The 14,349-nt window shown below is 39.4% G+C and overlaps 2 protein-coding genes across 3 annotated transcripts; both read right to left on the bottom strand.

Annotated features, from left to right (window-relative positions):
* Positions 1 to 1,834: 1,834 nt before the first annotated feature.
* On the bottom strand, positions 1,835 to 3,192 carry LOC132282259 (uncharacterized). Its single transcript, XM_059783866.1, has 3 exons — positions 2,957 to 3,192; positions 2,595 to 2,858; positions 1,835 to 2,492 (listed from the first exon to the last, which is right to left on the bottom strand). Exons 1-3 carry the CDS (start codon positions 3,190 to 3,192, stop codon positions 1,835 to 1,837), a joined length of 1,158 nt encoding a protein of 385 aa, XP_059639849.1.
* Positions 3,193 to 7,351: 4,159 nt separating this feature from the next.
* On the bottom strand, positions 7,352 to 13,187 carry LOC132283169 (protein SIEVE ELEMENT OCCLUSION B-like). 2 transcript variants are annotated; one of them, XM_059785093.1, is made up of 8 exons: positions 13,028 to 13,187; positions 10,554 to 12,916; positions 10,219 to 10,326; positions 9,601 to 10,049; positions 9,269 to 9,366; positions 9,019 to 9,161; positions 8,428 to 8,901; positions 7,352 to 8,215 (listed from the first exon to the last, which is right to left on the bottom strand). In XM_059785093.1, the coding sequence occupies exons 2-8, from the start codon at positions 11,130 to 11,132 to the stop codon at positions 7,574 to 7,576; spliced, it is 2,493 nt and encodes an 830-aa protein (XP_059641076.1). In that variant the 5' UTR covers positions 11,133 to 12,916; positions 13,028 to 13,187; the 3' UTR covers positions 7,352 to 7,573. The 2 variants fall into 2 exon arrangements, with proteins under 2 accessions (XP_059641076.1, XP_059641075.1); XM_059785092.1 differs by having other exon boundaries at positions 10,554 to 13,187.
* Positions 13,188 to 14,349: the final 1,162 nt, after the last annotated feature.

Genomic DNA, 14,349 nt, shown 5'->3' with positions numbered 1-14,349 from the left:
CGCGTCATATTCTGCTTCATTGTTGCTTGCTTTGAATTTAAGCCCGATCGCTTGGCTCAGCGTAGTGTCTTCTGGTGTTTGTAACTTGATCCCGATTTTTGCCCCCATCTGATTTGAAGAGCCATCAGTGAAAAGCTTCCATGAAAATTCTTCAAGGCATTCATCCGGCTCATCTACATCACATTCCAGTAAGAAATCAGCCACAGCTTGCCCTTTAATGGCCGTTCGGGGGTTCATAAGCTATGTCGAAAGAACTAAGCTCTACTGCCCACTTTGTCATTCGTCTGGACAAATCGGGCTTATGCAGGATCACCCTTATAGGAAATGTGGTCAGGACCACTATAGGATGAGACTCAAAATAATGCCTAAGCTTCCTTTTTGCGTTTACCAAAGATAGGATTACACGTTTGGCCTTCGAATACCTTCTCTCTGGCTTAGTCAATGTTTTGCTTACATAGAAAACCGGGAATTGCTTACCCTCGGCACATCGTATCAGTACATCGCTGGTCGCAATGTCAGAAACTCCAAGGTACAGGAAAAACTTTTCACCTGGCACTGGGGTGTTCAGGACTGGTGGGTTCCGTATATATTCTTTCAGCTTGATTAGCGCTTGCCTTTGCTCATCCCCCTAGGACTGTTTTCCATGACCCCTGATTGTATCGAAGAATGGTTTGCATCGGTCGGATAATTTAGAAATGAATCGACTGAGTGCCGCTATGCGTCTGGTGAGAGCTTGGATCTCTTTAATAGAACTTAGTTCAGCATTTTTTAGCAAAGCTTCCGCTTAGGCAGGACTAACCTCAATCCCTCTTTTGTTGACCACGTGGCCAAGGAATTGCCCGGATCCCACGCCAAACGAGCATTTAGTTGGATTCAGCCTCATTCCATACTTTTTTAGCATGCCGAACACCTCCTGTAAATGTTTTAAGTGATGGTCCTTCTGTTTGCTTTTGACCACCATGTTGTCGATGTAAGCCTTTACTGTCCTACCCATTTGATCCTTAAAAACCTTGCTAACCAACCTCTGATATGTGGCTTCGGCATTCTTCAGTCTGAACGACATAATCTTGTAACAATAGATCCCTCGTTCAGTGACAAAAGAGGTCTTTTCCTCATCGTCTGGGTCCATTGGGATTTGATTGTAGCCTGAATATGCATCTAGAAAGGTCAGTCGCTTATACACGGTTATTGCATCCACCATTTGATCAATCTTTGGAATTGGAAAACTATCCTTTGGGCAGGCTTTGTTCAGATTAGTGAAATCAATGCAAACTCTCCTTTTTCCATTCTTCTTTTGCACTTCAACCACATTGGACAACCAGTCTGGGTTCTGTACTTCTCTAATGAACCCAGCCTTCAGCAATCGATTAACTTCATCTGCAATGATCTAGTTGCGCTCCGGGGCAAACCTTCTCTGCTTCTGCCTCACTGGTTTGACGTTCGGATCTACATTAAGAGAATGGCAAGAGACTAATGGGTCGATCCCTGGCATGTCGAGATGGCTCCAAGCGAATACATCGACGTTCTGGGAGAGGAAATCAACCAATTGACGTTTTTCTTCCTCAGTAAGCCCGGAACCTACCTTCGTGGTCCGATCTGGGCTTAAATGATCAATTTGAACTTCAACTAGTGGTTCCTCGGTCAGCACCGGAAGATCTTCCTCTCCGTTCATATTGAGGGGAGGCTTCTGTAATTGCTATTGCTCATCAGCAGATCAAGGAGCTTTTCCTTTCCCTGCAGCTTTCAGAGTCACCAAGTAACACTCCTCTGCTGCGACCTAATCTCCATGGATATCTATCATCTTGCTCCCGTCTGGACTTGTGCATCTCATCACCTAATGTAGGGTCGATGGGACTCCTTGTACCCTATGGATCCATCCCCTCCCCATCAGCAGATTGTAGGAGGGATGGATCTCTACCACCATGAAACTTTCGACAAGTTTTCTTTCAGCTGCGCGGACCATCAACTCCACTGTGTCGATTGGTTCTACCCGTTTGCCATTAAACCCCAACAGTGGGTTTCTAGTAGACTTTAGCTCCTTTGGATTGATTTCTAGGCGATCAAAAGTGACCCTTGGCATAATATTTGCACTACTTCCCGGATCAATTAGCACTCTCCGTACTAAACACTCAACCATTGTCAAACTGACAACAAAAGGGTCCTCATGAGGAATCTGAACTCGCATCAGGTCTGTCTTATCAAACTTTATTGGCGTTGTTGAGCTTTGTTGATGTAGAGTGTTGACACTGCCTATTCGTCTCTTCATCTGTGCTTGTCGAAGACGCGTTTGAGTCAATTCTTCGGACTTTTCAGCTCGTTCAGGTCGACTATGAATGACATTTATAATTCGAACGGGCTGAATGTTATGGTGATTCGGCTTTTGATTTCTTTTGACTTGCTCAATTGGTCGATTCTGCTCTTGGGCTGGTCCATGAACATACCCTACAAACTCTCCCCTAGCGATCAGCATCTCTACTTGTCTCCTTAAGTTCCTGCATTCATTAGTTTGATGACCAAAATCACTATAAAAAGCACAATGTTTAGACTGATCCCTCTGCTTAAGAGGTTGTCTAATTGGCAAGGGAGGGCAAAACTTATCTTTGTTCTCTTGGTATAGCCTTGCCAGTGTAACTTTGAGTGGAGTAATCAAGTCATCCTCCCTAGGTCTCTTCTCTGCCTTCCAGGAAGTCTGACGCGGCGTAGGAACTTGCTTCTGCCGTGTCTTCGCTTTGGACTTCTCTTCCGTGGAGATGATAGATGTTTTCCTAGCATTAGCTGCTTCTTTCTTTTCCAGGCGTACGAAACCATCTGCTCTTTCATTCAACTCGTCTAGTGTCTTCGGCGTGTTCACCACCAGACTGGTATGGAACGGTGTCCCTCGGGTATAGCTAACTTGAACGCCTGAACTGCTATGGAAGGATGGCACTCTATCACTATGCTCTTGGTTAGGTTAAACCTGGTAAGAAAAGCTTGGAGACGCTCATCGTCATGCTGCTTCCTAGTGAACAAGCTAGAGATATCTTTTGCCGATCGTTTATTCCCATAGTATTGGCTTATGAACCAATCACACAAGCTACGGAAGCTGTCCACTGAGCCCCTCGGCAGGTTCTTAAACCAGTTAAGCGCTGGTCCAGCTAAGCTTGTAGGAAAACATTTGCACATCAAAGGATCATTCTCTGTGTTCAGTGCCATCTTCAACTAAATGTGATATACATGATTGATCGGATCGGTCGTTCCGTCGAACAGAATGAAAACAGGCATGGAAAACTTCCTCGGGCTTGGAACATTCAGGATCTTGTCAGTAAACGGTGAATCAACCATTCGTGCTGCCGAACGGAGGGCCTCATTCTCTCTTTCAAACCTTGTGACAACTCTTTGATCTGTAGATCTTCTTTCCGAACTCCTATAATCATATGTGGCCATTGAAGGCCGATAAGGTAGATCGAACGACTTTTCTTCAGTGAACTCTTTCTGCCACGACGAGTTAATCTTGTGACAATCAAACTCGATATCCTGTTCGCGGTTGTGCCTTTCCTGATGCGGATTGAAAGCTGTATTTTCGTCTTGCCTGATATGCTCACGAAGAGGATCGAGATGTACAGATCCTTCTCGATCCTCAGCTCGACGAGCGTTTGGCGGTAAATTCTCCATCCTAATCTCTTCGCGGTGGAGATTGACGTGGTTATCTCCTTTTTGTTCACCTTGATATGCGTCATCAGGTCGCACGCCTCTTTCACCTACCAGAGGTGGTCGTGGCGCAATCAGAACCTCTCGGCGTTCCATTCCAGCTCTCAACTCTGTATTTTCTTTTCTCAGTGCCTCGATCATGTTCATCAGTTCATCAAGCTTCATCTGCTAGTTATTCTCCATTGGATTCGAACTCTCTTCTCCGATCATCATTCCGGATCGTAGTAAAGTCATCAACCGTAAATTTCTGATCAGATCTGAATTTTGCCAATGCTGACGCTCTAGATCTGGATTCTAACGCAGCTGAATTCTGATCGTGATTAACCAGATCTAAATTGCTCCGGCGACGAACTTGCCAAATTCAGCAAGTTCAGCGATTCTCGACCACACAGCTCTCCAAAACAATCACAAATCAGAACTGCGTAGATCAAACGCCAATTTCTCCGGTCACAATTTCACCGATCTTAATTTCGCCTTCAACAATCAGGCTTCGTCTTCAAGCGCTATACTACTAGATCAAATCAATCGGAGTGAATCATCAATGAATTCTCATCGTTTCCCACAGACGGCGCCATTGAAGATGCAAGAACTTTTCTCTCTCTAAATTGACAGAGTTTCATTACACTTCAAAAATTTCTATCCCCTTTTTTCTTTCATTTTCCTCTATTTATAGATTGTTTACAATGTTCTAGAAGATCCCTAACTAACTTCCTCCATTAGACCTATCATCAAGGCCTTTGTATCCATCGATCCATTCGTCTTTCAGGCCTTCAGCTTCACTCTTCGGCATTGGGCTTGTCTCATGACAGCTTGATTTGGGCCCAGGCCATTTGCCTGCCCATTTTCATCATGTGGGTTAGACCCGGCCCATGCCGTCTTTGGTATCCTCAGCTTACCTACCATGCGTATTCTGCCAAGCTAATCGGCCAAAATCATCGGCCCATCTGTCATGACCCTTATACTAAATACAATAAAGTGAAGGGCTCCACATATTTATTTGTTGCATAATTGACCAATTAAAATAGTACGTCTAGCAATTCACTGCAACTATTCGGTGCAATAATCATTTTCCATTTAAAATTTAAAGTGGAATGAATTTAAATTAAATTCTCCAAAATACTCATTGATAAGTACCGAATATTGCATATTCAAGCGCCCTTATTTGCATTAGTTAAATCCATTCGTTGATCATATTATACATATTAGCTTCATTTGTGTGTTTTTGATCATTTTCAGGTTGGTGCCCCAAAGATAGTTAAGAGCGCTGCTTTGTTGAGTTTTTGAAGAATCAAAGCATGCTGTTGCCGGGGACCTTCACTTTGGCCAAGCTAGTGACCCATTAATCTCATGTTTTCCCTGCAAAAAGCGCTAAGGAGGATGCCTACCAAAGCGGACCGAGCCAAAAGCAACCTGGCAGCAGTGAATTTCAACTTTGTTCTTCATTTTTGACCCACCACACTTGAGAATTGGACTCCCATTAAAACATGACATACTTAGATCTTTAAGTTAGCTTTCCAAATCATCAAACAGTTCATCATTTGGATTTTGGAGCAAATAATTATGTCATTTTTACCCCAGGTGTGCAATGCTGAAATTTACAGCCTGGCAGCAGTGAAGCCCGACTTTGTTCTTCATTTTCGACCCACCAAACTTGAGAATTGGACTTCGATTAACATAACATACTTAGATCTTTGAGTTAGCTTTCCAAATCATCAAACGGTTTGTCATTTGGAGTTCGGAGCAGGGAGTTATGACCGTGTTACCAAAGGTGCGCAGAGCTAAGGAACATCCGTGGGCGCCCGCGAGAAACCTGCGGGCGCCCGCCAAAATGGGCAGCGAGCTCGTGCGCCCGTGGGCGCCCGCCGATTTGCAGAGATCTGCTCAACCACTCCATGATTTTTGCTCAAATTTGTCCCCTTTGACTAAATGAATGGCTAGGTTTCTTTCTGGGGATTTCTAAGCCACGGATTGGGGGAGATAGATAAGATTTTTAGGGTATATTTGGTGGCTTGTATCATGTAAAAAGATATCTCTCATTTTTGTAAGGTTCTAGAGAAAGAAAGGAGTGTTCTTGAGAGCTTGGCTTGTAGGTGGCTCCTAGGTGCGAAAATGGAAGGGTTAGCCATCTCTTCTCCTTCCTCCATTGCTCCTATGGGTAACTAACTCCCTTTTTAGGGAGGTGATGAAGCCCTTCTTTGTAAGCATGCCTTAGTTTCATTTAATTTGGGGAATGATTCATGTATATGGTAGTTTCATGATTTAGAGCACTTACATTTGTTGTAATTGAATTTAATGCCTATAAATGATCATGTTGAGTTCATTATCTTGTCTTAGATTTTATCCTCTCATGATTATATAACTTGCATCTTCATAGTGAGAATGGAAATGAAAATTGTGAAATGGGTTTAATGGCATGTTGTATGAGAAACTTGATATTCCATAACTTAGGGCCTTCCTTTGATGGATTACTCTTGATTTTTGACTTCATGTGCTATTATTATTTGATTGAGGGTTTGATAATCCCTAGCTTAGTGAGTATGTTATGGCTACACCATAGTTTAGGTAGTTTAAGCATGTGGAACTTTGAGGGGTTATACTTAAGTCTTAATCCTATGAATTTCTTGAAGATAATGTAGCAATCTAGTATTGCTACATATCATTGCCATACATTGACATTGTTTCCCAAGTTAATTGCAATCTAGCATATTTATGTGGAAGGTAGTGGATTCATTTCCCTAACTTTCTTTACATAAATCTCTCTTCTTTACATTCCTTGCATTTAACATTTTAAACACATTTTAATTTCAAGTGACAAACCAATCAAAACTCTATACCTCTTTCATCAAACTAAAAGTGATTTTAAAGACCTTGGTTGCCATAAATTAGCAATCCCTATGGTTCGACTTACCCGACCAATAGCCCTATTTTACAATGATTTGTGCTATTGCAAAGGTTGATGTATAATTGATAACCGATCACTCATCTTAGTCACAAATATATTAAATTAACAAAATAACATTTTTCTATAATTTTTTAAAAAGAAATGGTAGTGGTGTTGGATGGCGGTGAAGTTGGTGATGGAGGTGGAAAGTGGTAGTAGTGTTGGAAGAAGGCGACGATGGTGGTGGAAGGCGTCAATGAAGTAGGTGATGATGGTGGAAGGCAATGGCGGTGGCAATGGTGTAGTTGTGTTGGAATGTAGCAGTGGTGTAAGTAGAAGGCAGTGGAGGTGACGACGGTGGCGGTGGTGGAACGCAGTGGTGCTGGTGAAAGGCGACGGTATGGTGGTGGTGGTGCAAAGGTGATAGTGGTATAGGTGGTGGTGGCGGTAATGGATGACGAAAGTGGTGCGGTGGCAATGACGGTGGTGGAAGGCAATAGAGGTTGCGGTGGTCGAAAGTGGTAGTGGTTGCAGTGGTGGAAGTTGGTGGTGGTGGTGGTGGCGGTGGTGGTGGTGGCGGCGGCAACGGCGACGGTGTGGTGGCTGAAGGAAGCAACAATGATTACGGTGGCAGTGACGGTGGTGAAAGGCAATAGAGGTAGTGATAGTAAAAGGTGACAGTGGTTATGATAGTGGAAGGCAATGACAGTGATGGTAATTTTTTGACTTTGAACATTAGGAAGAAAAAAAAAAGTTGTTTAGGAATGGAATAGCCAAAAACCATACATACAAAACCACCTTTAGCGTTATCATTACATATTGTGCCATCACATCACTCCAAGTCTTATTTAACAGCATCAGAGCTTTAGTATCTCACACTCAAATCTTACAAAATAGTAGATAAAATTAAGCTCACACGACATTCATATTTCACATATATGTATGATTATTGTAGTTCAATCACTATAGCAGGATACGGGATTAATGGAACCACACAGTAGTGACTCAATATAGTGCGCTAACAGCACTATCGTCGTGGCAGCAGACGAAAGCTAAGTTTTTCCCCATATTGCGAAGGCACTCTGGGCATTTCATATTCTCTGGAATCCTCCCGACAGTGCTCGGAAACTCGAAACGACAGCACGGCAGAGCTGCACCATGAAGCATGTCATGGTAATCTTTAATTGATGGGTCGAAGCCTTTGACAGTTATATTTTCCTTCCACATATCGTACTCGTTCAATGCAGGCAACACAGTGCTGCTGTGTCCATTGATCACGACGGAACTTCCGTTGCTCAGCACGGCCCATCCACCGCTCTTGTCATAGCTGAGGATTTTCTTGATCGCCAGCATCATGGGGTCATTGTCATCGCCCCTGCCTAGTTGAATCTTGGAGAACAACATGCTCTCTAGACGGGTCCAGAAAAACCATATCATGGCCATATCTTGCCAGCAGTAGCTGAGTTTCTCCATCATGATGGTCGAGATGACACGCCGGACTTGCTCCCTTTTGGTGCTCTTTCCCACATACACCATCTCTAATGGGATGCGAGAAGCCAATGCGACAGAGCGTGCTGAGGTGGTAAATTTTCGAATCCACTCAATGTCATCCCCTCCATACAAGAATATGTATTTGCCGTCTCTTATCTAAAATAAACAAGACATTCAACACTATGTTATCAAAAATACACTTTACTATAAGATCAAAATCATCATCCTTACTTTTTGATTCCATTTTAATTTATTTTATCATATACTATATATATATATATATATATAAATATATATATATATATATATATATATATTATTATTATTATTTTTTGCAGGAAGTGATATATATGATGGAATTGACTTACCCAATTCAAAATTGTTTGGTCAATGCCATTGACCAGCAACTCAAGCCTCCAAATCTCTTCATTCCAAAGAGTTTCCTCTCTCAAGCTAGTGAAAGGGAAGGCACCACTTCCCCATATCAACATCATGTGGATTGCATTAGGGCTCAACACCTTTCCTTGTGGGTCGAGCACCACAAGGATAGGCTTGTTCCTGAAGTGCCATTTCTCCTTGATGAACCTGATGACCGGCTTCTCGATGAATGAAGGGTGGTTCACCGAGAACCACGGCATTGTGGCCTGCAGGCTTTCAAACTGCTTCTGCATGGGGTCAGTCCACCGGGCCCAATGTTCCACAATTGGAATCCACAACACCTCGTATGCGTGAATCCTCGAGTCATTGTTAATCTGCTCAAGAACCGAAAGCTCATCCTGGGAGATGTCTAGGCCTGATATCAGCAATAAGACATTCTTCCTCCTGAGAACTTCAAGGCTCACCTGTTTAATTTGCCATACAATTGAAAGATATCACGATATTAAAATGCAGTATAATTGAGTTAATCAACATTGGTAATCACAAAATTCCAGGGGTACTAGAAGTGAATTCGTTCAAACCCTTCTCTTTGAAGCACCATCAAGGAGTGGTAGCTGATCATCCTTGGCATAAATTAGGGATTTAAGAACTTTCATGTTGTCAATGTGGATCATATCAAATATATGCTGCAGTGCCTCATAAGCTTCAACGTCCCTCTTATCCTCTGCATGAAACAGCATTGTTTAGACAGTTTGACAAACCATTTTTTGGTCATTATAGTGTTTCTGCAAGAAGTACTTGTGTGCATTTAAATGGTTGGTCAATACTTACCTATGTGTTTGTAGCAATTAGTCAGTTGCTTCTTGAGATGCTCGAGTATGTTGTTGATCTTGTACGCCAAGGTAGATATTTCCCATGACTCTTGTAACCTGAAACCAGTTGCAATAGCTTTTCTTACGTGTCAAGATCAAGAACCATGGTCTTTTAACAAAACTATTGTAACATACGTATTACCTCAAGATTATTATGTAATACACACACACACACACACACACACACACACACATATATATATAAATATTCAAAACACAATTATAATTGCTGTTATGATTGAAGATATGTGTGTGTGTAACCATCAATTTTGAGCATGACAGTAAACATACTCGTGGCCAACGGCACCGAGATTGATAATCTGAGCTGCGCAAGCAACGACACCTCTGATGGACCAATAGACAGCACTTGGGATAGTGGCTGTGGCAGTGGACAACGCTGGTACATCCTGTGTGATATAGATAGATGGTAGCTCCTTCAACTCCACGATACACCTTGTCAGATCCAAAATGGCCCTGATGAGATTGTTAATTGCATCAAACCGTGATTTTAATGAGCCCGAGTGCTCCATGATGACAGGTAATTGCCTAAGGATAGCCATTGATTTTGCAAGTTGGTTTGATGAGTAAATCTGGCAAAGGAGCCAGAATTCTCCATATTTTAAAGCAAAAGCTGCTAAGGTTAGCACCAGTTTAGTCTCCCATGAAAAGTTTGATAGTGCATTAAACAGAGGGAGTGTTGTTGCGTGTCCTTCCCCTCCACTCAAACACTTGCTTTCCATCTGATAGTACATTTATATAAAAAGAAGTTGATGTAAGTAGGTTACAATATTAATCCACAAGATACAAAAATTAATTATATCTATACATACAAGAAATTATTTTATTTTTATTTTTTAAGTCATATATAATATGAAACATGAATTCTGTATAAATGCTATATATAAGAACCTCGCAGGAGATCCGTTCAATTGTATATAACAGTGAGTCAAGCATGAGAACGGCACCAGCTTGTTGGGTTTTGTCTTCCATGTTTTCCTTTTGCGATTGGGTACCATCCTTCAGTGAAAACACAAGTAAAAATTAGCATAAAAAGAATTTACTCTATATGCATGAATCAATAAAAAATAAGAGAATAAAAAGGAAGCACCTTTTTTTTTTTTTTTTTTTTTTTTTTTTTTCATAAATAAAAGTGACCTTATTTACACCCCACTTGAATTTGATACAGATGCAGAATACTTTAAATATTTATTTTAAGGAAAAGGAGATATATTATAGGTCTATACCAGTAAAAGGCCATCAACGTTGAGGGTGGAACGGCGGAGGATGTCCTCAACGACACGGAGAAGAGGTTTAACATTAACCTCAAAGCCATCAGGAGCATGAGTTGCCAGAATTTGCTTCATCAATATGCTGTCATCGGAAGACATGAACATGCTCCCGCGGTTAGGAGTTTTCATCAGTTGGAGGGCAGAACCTGCAGGAGTTTGGGAATGGAGGTATGAACCTGCAGGAGTTTGGGGTTGGAGGTATGAACCTGCAGGAGTTTGGGGCTGGAGGTATGAACCTGCAGGAGTTTGGGGTTGGAGGTATGAACCTGCAGGAGGAGTTTGGGGTTGGAGGTATGAACCTGCAGGAGTTTGGGGTTGGAGGGCTGAACCTGCAGGAGTTTGGGGTTGGAGGGCAGAACCTGCAGGAGTTTGGGTTTGGAGGGCAGAACCTGCAGGAGTTTGGGGTTGGAGGGCAGAACCTGCAGGAGTTTGGGGTTGGAGGTATGAACCTTCAGGAGTTTTTGGTTGGATGTATGAACCTGAAGGAGTTTGGGGTTGGAGGTATGAACCTGCGGGAGTTACCTTGTTGGCCATGTTGGGGTATGGAAAGTAGCAGCAAGAGGCAGATTGATGAGAGTAGTTAAGAGGGCTTGTCTTATGCTTGCAATCTGCCTAGCCTTATATACTCATCCCAAATGGAATAAAGCTAGCTGAATCTGCTTCTTGCTTCCAATGAAATCAATATCCCTCAACTTTAATTAAGTTGAAGCTTGAGCTTTTTCTTTTTGTTGACACTCTACCCCACTTCTTTACTTTGCAATATTAATTGTAGGTGTCCAAGAATCTTAAGCAGTGAATCCAACAATGTATGTAGTATAAGATATATATGCATGTAACTATATATATATATATATATATATATATATATATATATATATATATATATCCTCCTGAATGGCATGTAACTATATTAATCTAAAGAACTGTGTTGATTAGAAAATAGTGACTACATACTTTTATTTACATTTTTTTTTTTTTGTTGGGTAAGTTTATTTAAAACATACAGAACCAATATAGGTTCATTGTTCAATTGATTTCTGGTTCAGCAGGCGTATCAGTGGCTGTCTCAAATTTCACCCAAAATGAGAAAGAGATAGATCCAAAGAAACCAGGTCGCAGCAGCATTGGCATAGACACATAGTCTTACAAATAATTTGAAAGATCTCGTCTTTTATTAAAGAGGAACGAGATGGTCTTAAAATAATTTCAAAGGTTTCATAAGTAAGTTGATATTCTTGATTTAAGGCTCTCTGTACTTGATTTAAGGTAGTTGCAAGTATTGCACTGGAGTAATCTCAAGGTAGATAATCCATTTAAAATATTAACTAAAAGGATTTTATATACTACCTCCGTCCGATTATAAATGTCCGGTAATAAATTTCACACATTTTAAGACAGTAAGACACTAGCTTTTATTATATTTTATTACATTGGCACATCATATATTTTCAAATTTGCCCCTTTTAAAAGTTATTCTTTGATGGGGTCCATCCATTTTGAGACTTTAATTTGCTTCATTTTTTAGGGGTAAATTGGGAATTGCTATAAAAATAGTGCTTTGATTTTTGAAATGAGACAACTATTATGGGCCAGCCAAAAATGAAAAGATGGAATGTTAATATGGGATCGAAGGAGTATATATATATATGTATGTATGTATATATATATATGAATGTATGTATATATTTCCAGTTGAATGGTAGGGTTGAACAATGAGATAAGAATAATAATCCTTACACTACTTAATAACCTTTTATAAAAGACATTGTACACAATTCACTATTTATTATATGCTTTCTTGTATTTGTTAATGGGCACTTGGGCAAGTGTTCTATTCATGAGTTGAGTAGCATTTACCATTCAATTAGAAGCTTAAATTACACTAAAGAAATGGAAATGAAACTGAGCATACAATGTAAATGCATCGTTTTTCATCCCATCATGAAACCCTAAACAAATTTGAGATAAAATTAAGACAAAAAATAATATATATATATATATATATATATATATATATATATATATATATAAAGTAAGCAATACTAGAAGAGTGTGTGGACTCCACCACCACCTAGGGTACTTACATATGGTACTCCGGTCAACGGAGAGTCCTAAAAATTCTCCATTTTCCTGGATAAAAGTGAAATGGAGAGTCCTCGAGATCAATAATGAGTGTTCATTGGCCGGAATACCACATTGAAAGTATCCCTCCATATTGTATACATTCTCCACAATCCTCCCTATCCCTTAGTTGGTGTAATGGAACATATGTGGAGGAACAAAAACAAAAGCAAAATTGACAATTTCCATACAAATATCTGAAAACAAAAGTGAAATATAGCAGATAGTTTTAGAACAAAATCATACAAATCCGCAATTGTAGAACTCAATGCGATATCAATTATCAAACTGAACCAGATAAATTTTACCTGCGCCAAGGAGAAATCGAAATGACGAGAGAACAAATTCCAGATAAAATAATACCCAACCTTAGAGATCGCCATTCACCGACCCCAACGTATGGACGTACTTGTCAAACCCTTGCTGAACCCTTGGTTCCGACGGCGAAACCCTTCATTTGTTTACACGTGAAATGATTATTTAAAAATAATTTTTTTCTGTTTTTGGGTCATAAACGAGCACCTTTTGTTGTTTACTAAAAAAAAAAGTTTTTAATTTCACAAAATTTACAATGAAATAATAATTTAAATTATCTAATTCAATTTATGTGAGTGAATAATGGACACATCATATGATTACACGTTATAAGGTGATATCCACAACTCTTTTTATATAAATTAAATTTGAAATTTTATTCCTAAATTATTACTCTTTACAATACCATAAATCTTACAAAATAATTTTAGAGTCAGATTTCATGTAATTTAAAATTATTAAAAATTAATATAATATAATGATAATTTTTTGAAAAAAGGGTCATTATATAATAAATTAAAAGTAAAGAATAGAAAATACAAAAGAATTAGTTAACGAGATCTACCAAATGAGATGGCTTGATACAAGCAATCATTTAAGCTGAAATTATTAACGAGACATTTCTACTAAAAAAAAAATATGAGAAAAAAAAAAATTTGTCAAATATGTGAAGTTTGAAAGTTTTTATGAGAGTAACAGTTTCGTTTTAGAAAATTTTAATCTTTATAATTTTTTTAATATTTTATTAATTTTTAGAGTAATTAAATCCAATTAGTAAAGTTCACGTGAAAATTTACATAAAAAATAAAAACTTGAGTTATGCTACAACATTCATTTGTAAGGTTAATGACATCAATAGTAAATTTTGTAAACCTTCGATCCTTTTTTTTTTTTTTTAAACCAGCAAAAGATTAACAATTTTTTTGTAAGGAAAGAAATATTTCTTTTTGAATAGCAAATCACTGTGTAGATAAATAAGGGGTTCAACCACCTATTCCGCACAAGAGTATTGTTACTTTTAATCACTAAATTAAAAATGTATTAAATGATTACTATCTTAAAAAACAATTTCAATCAAGTGATTAAACATAAAGAAGTCACACACTAGAGTAAAGGTTTCTGTTTTTAATATGCGAGCGTGATAGTAGAGCTCTTGTTGAAGGAAGCTTCTTGATAGCCTTACTCTTTGAAAAATTAGGAAAGATGGTGTTTGGTTATGAATGACCCTTATAACAAATGACATTATGCCTTTTAATGTTTTTAAGGGCATTATCCTCATTTAATAAAATTTATCTCTCAGGTGACAAGGCAGGAG

This window comes from Cornus florida, unplaced genomic scaffold, assembly GCF_030987335.1.
Source record: "Cornus florida cultivar Cherokee Brave unplaced genomic scaffold, ASM3098733v1 CherokeeBrave_3.0.0_Hap2_Chr11, whole genome shotgun sequence".
Classification (NCBI taxonomy): Eukaryota; Viridiplantae; Streptophyta; class Magnoliopsida; order Cornales; family Cornaceae; genus Cornus; species Cornus florida.
The sequence above is the reverse complement of the archived record's forward strand: the minus strand, read 5'-3'. Positions and strand labels throughout refer to the sequence as shown.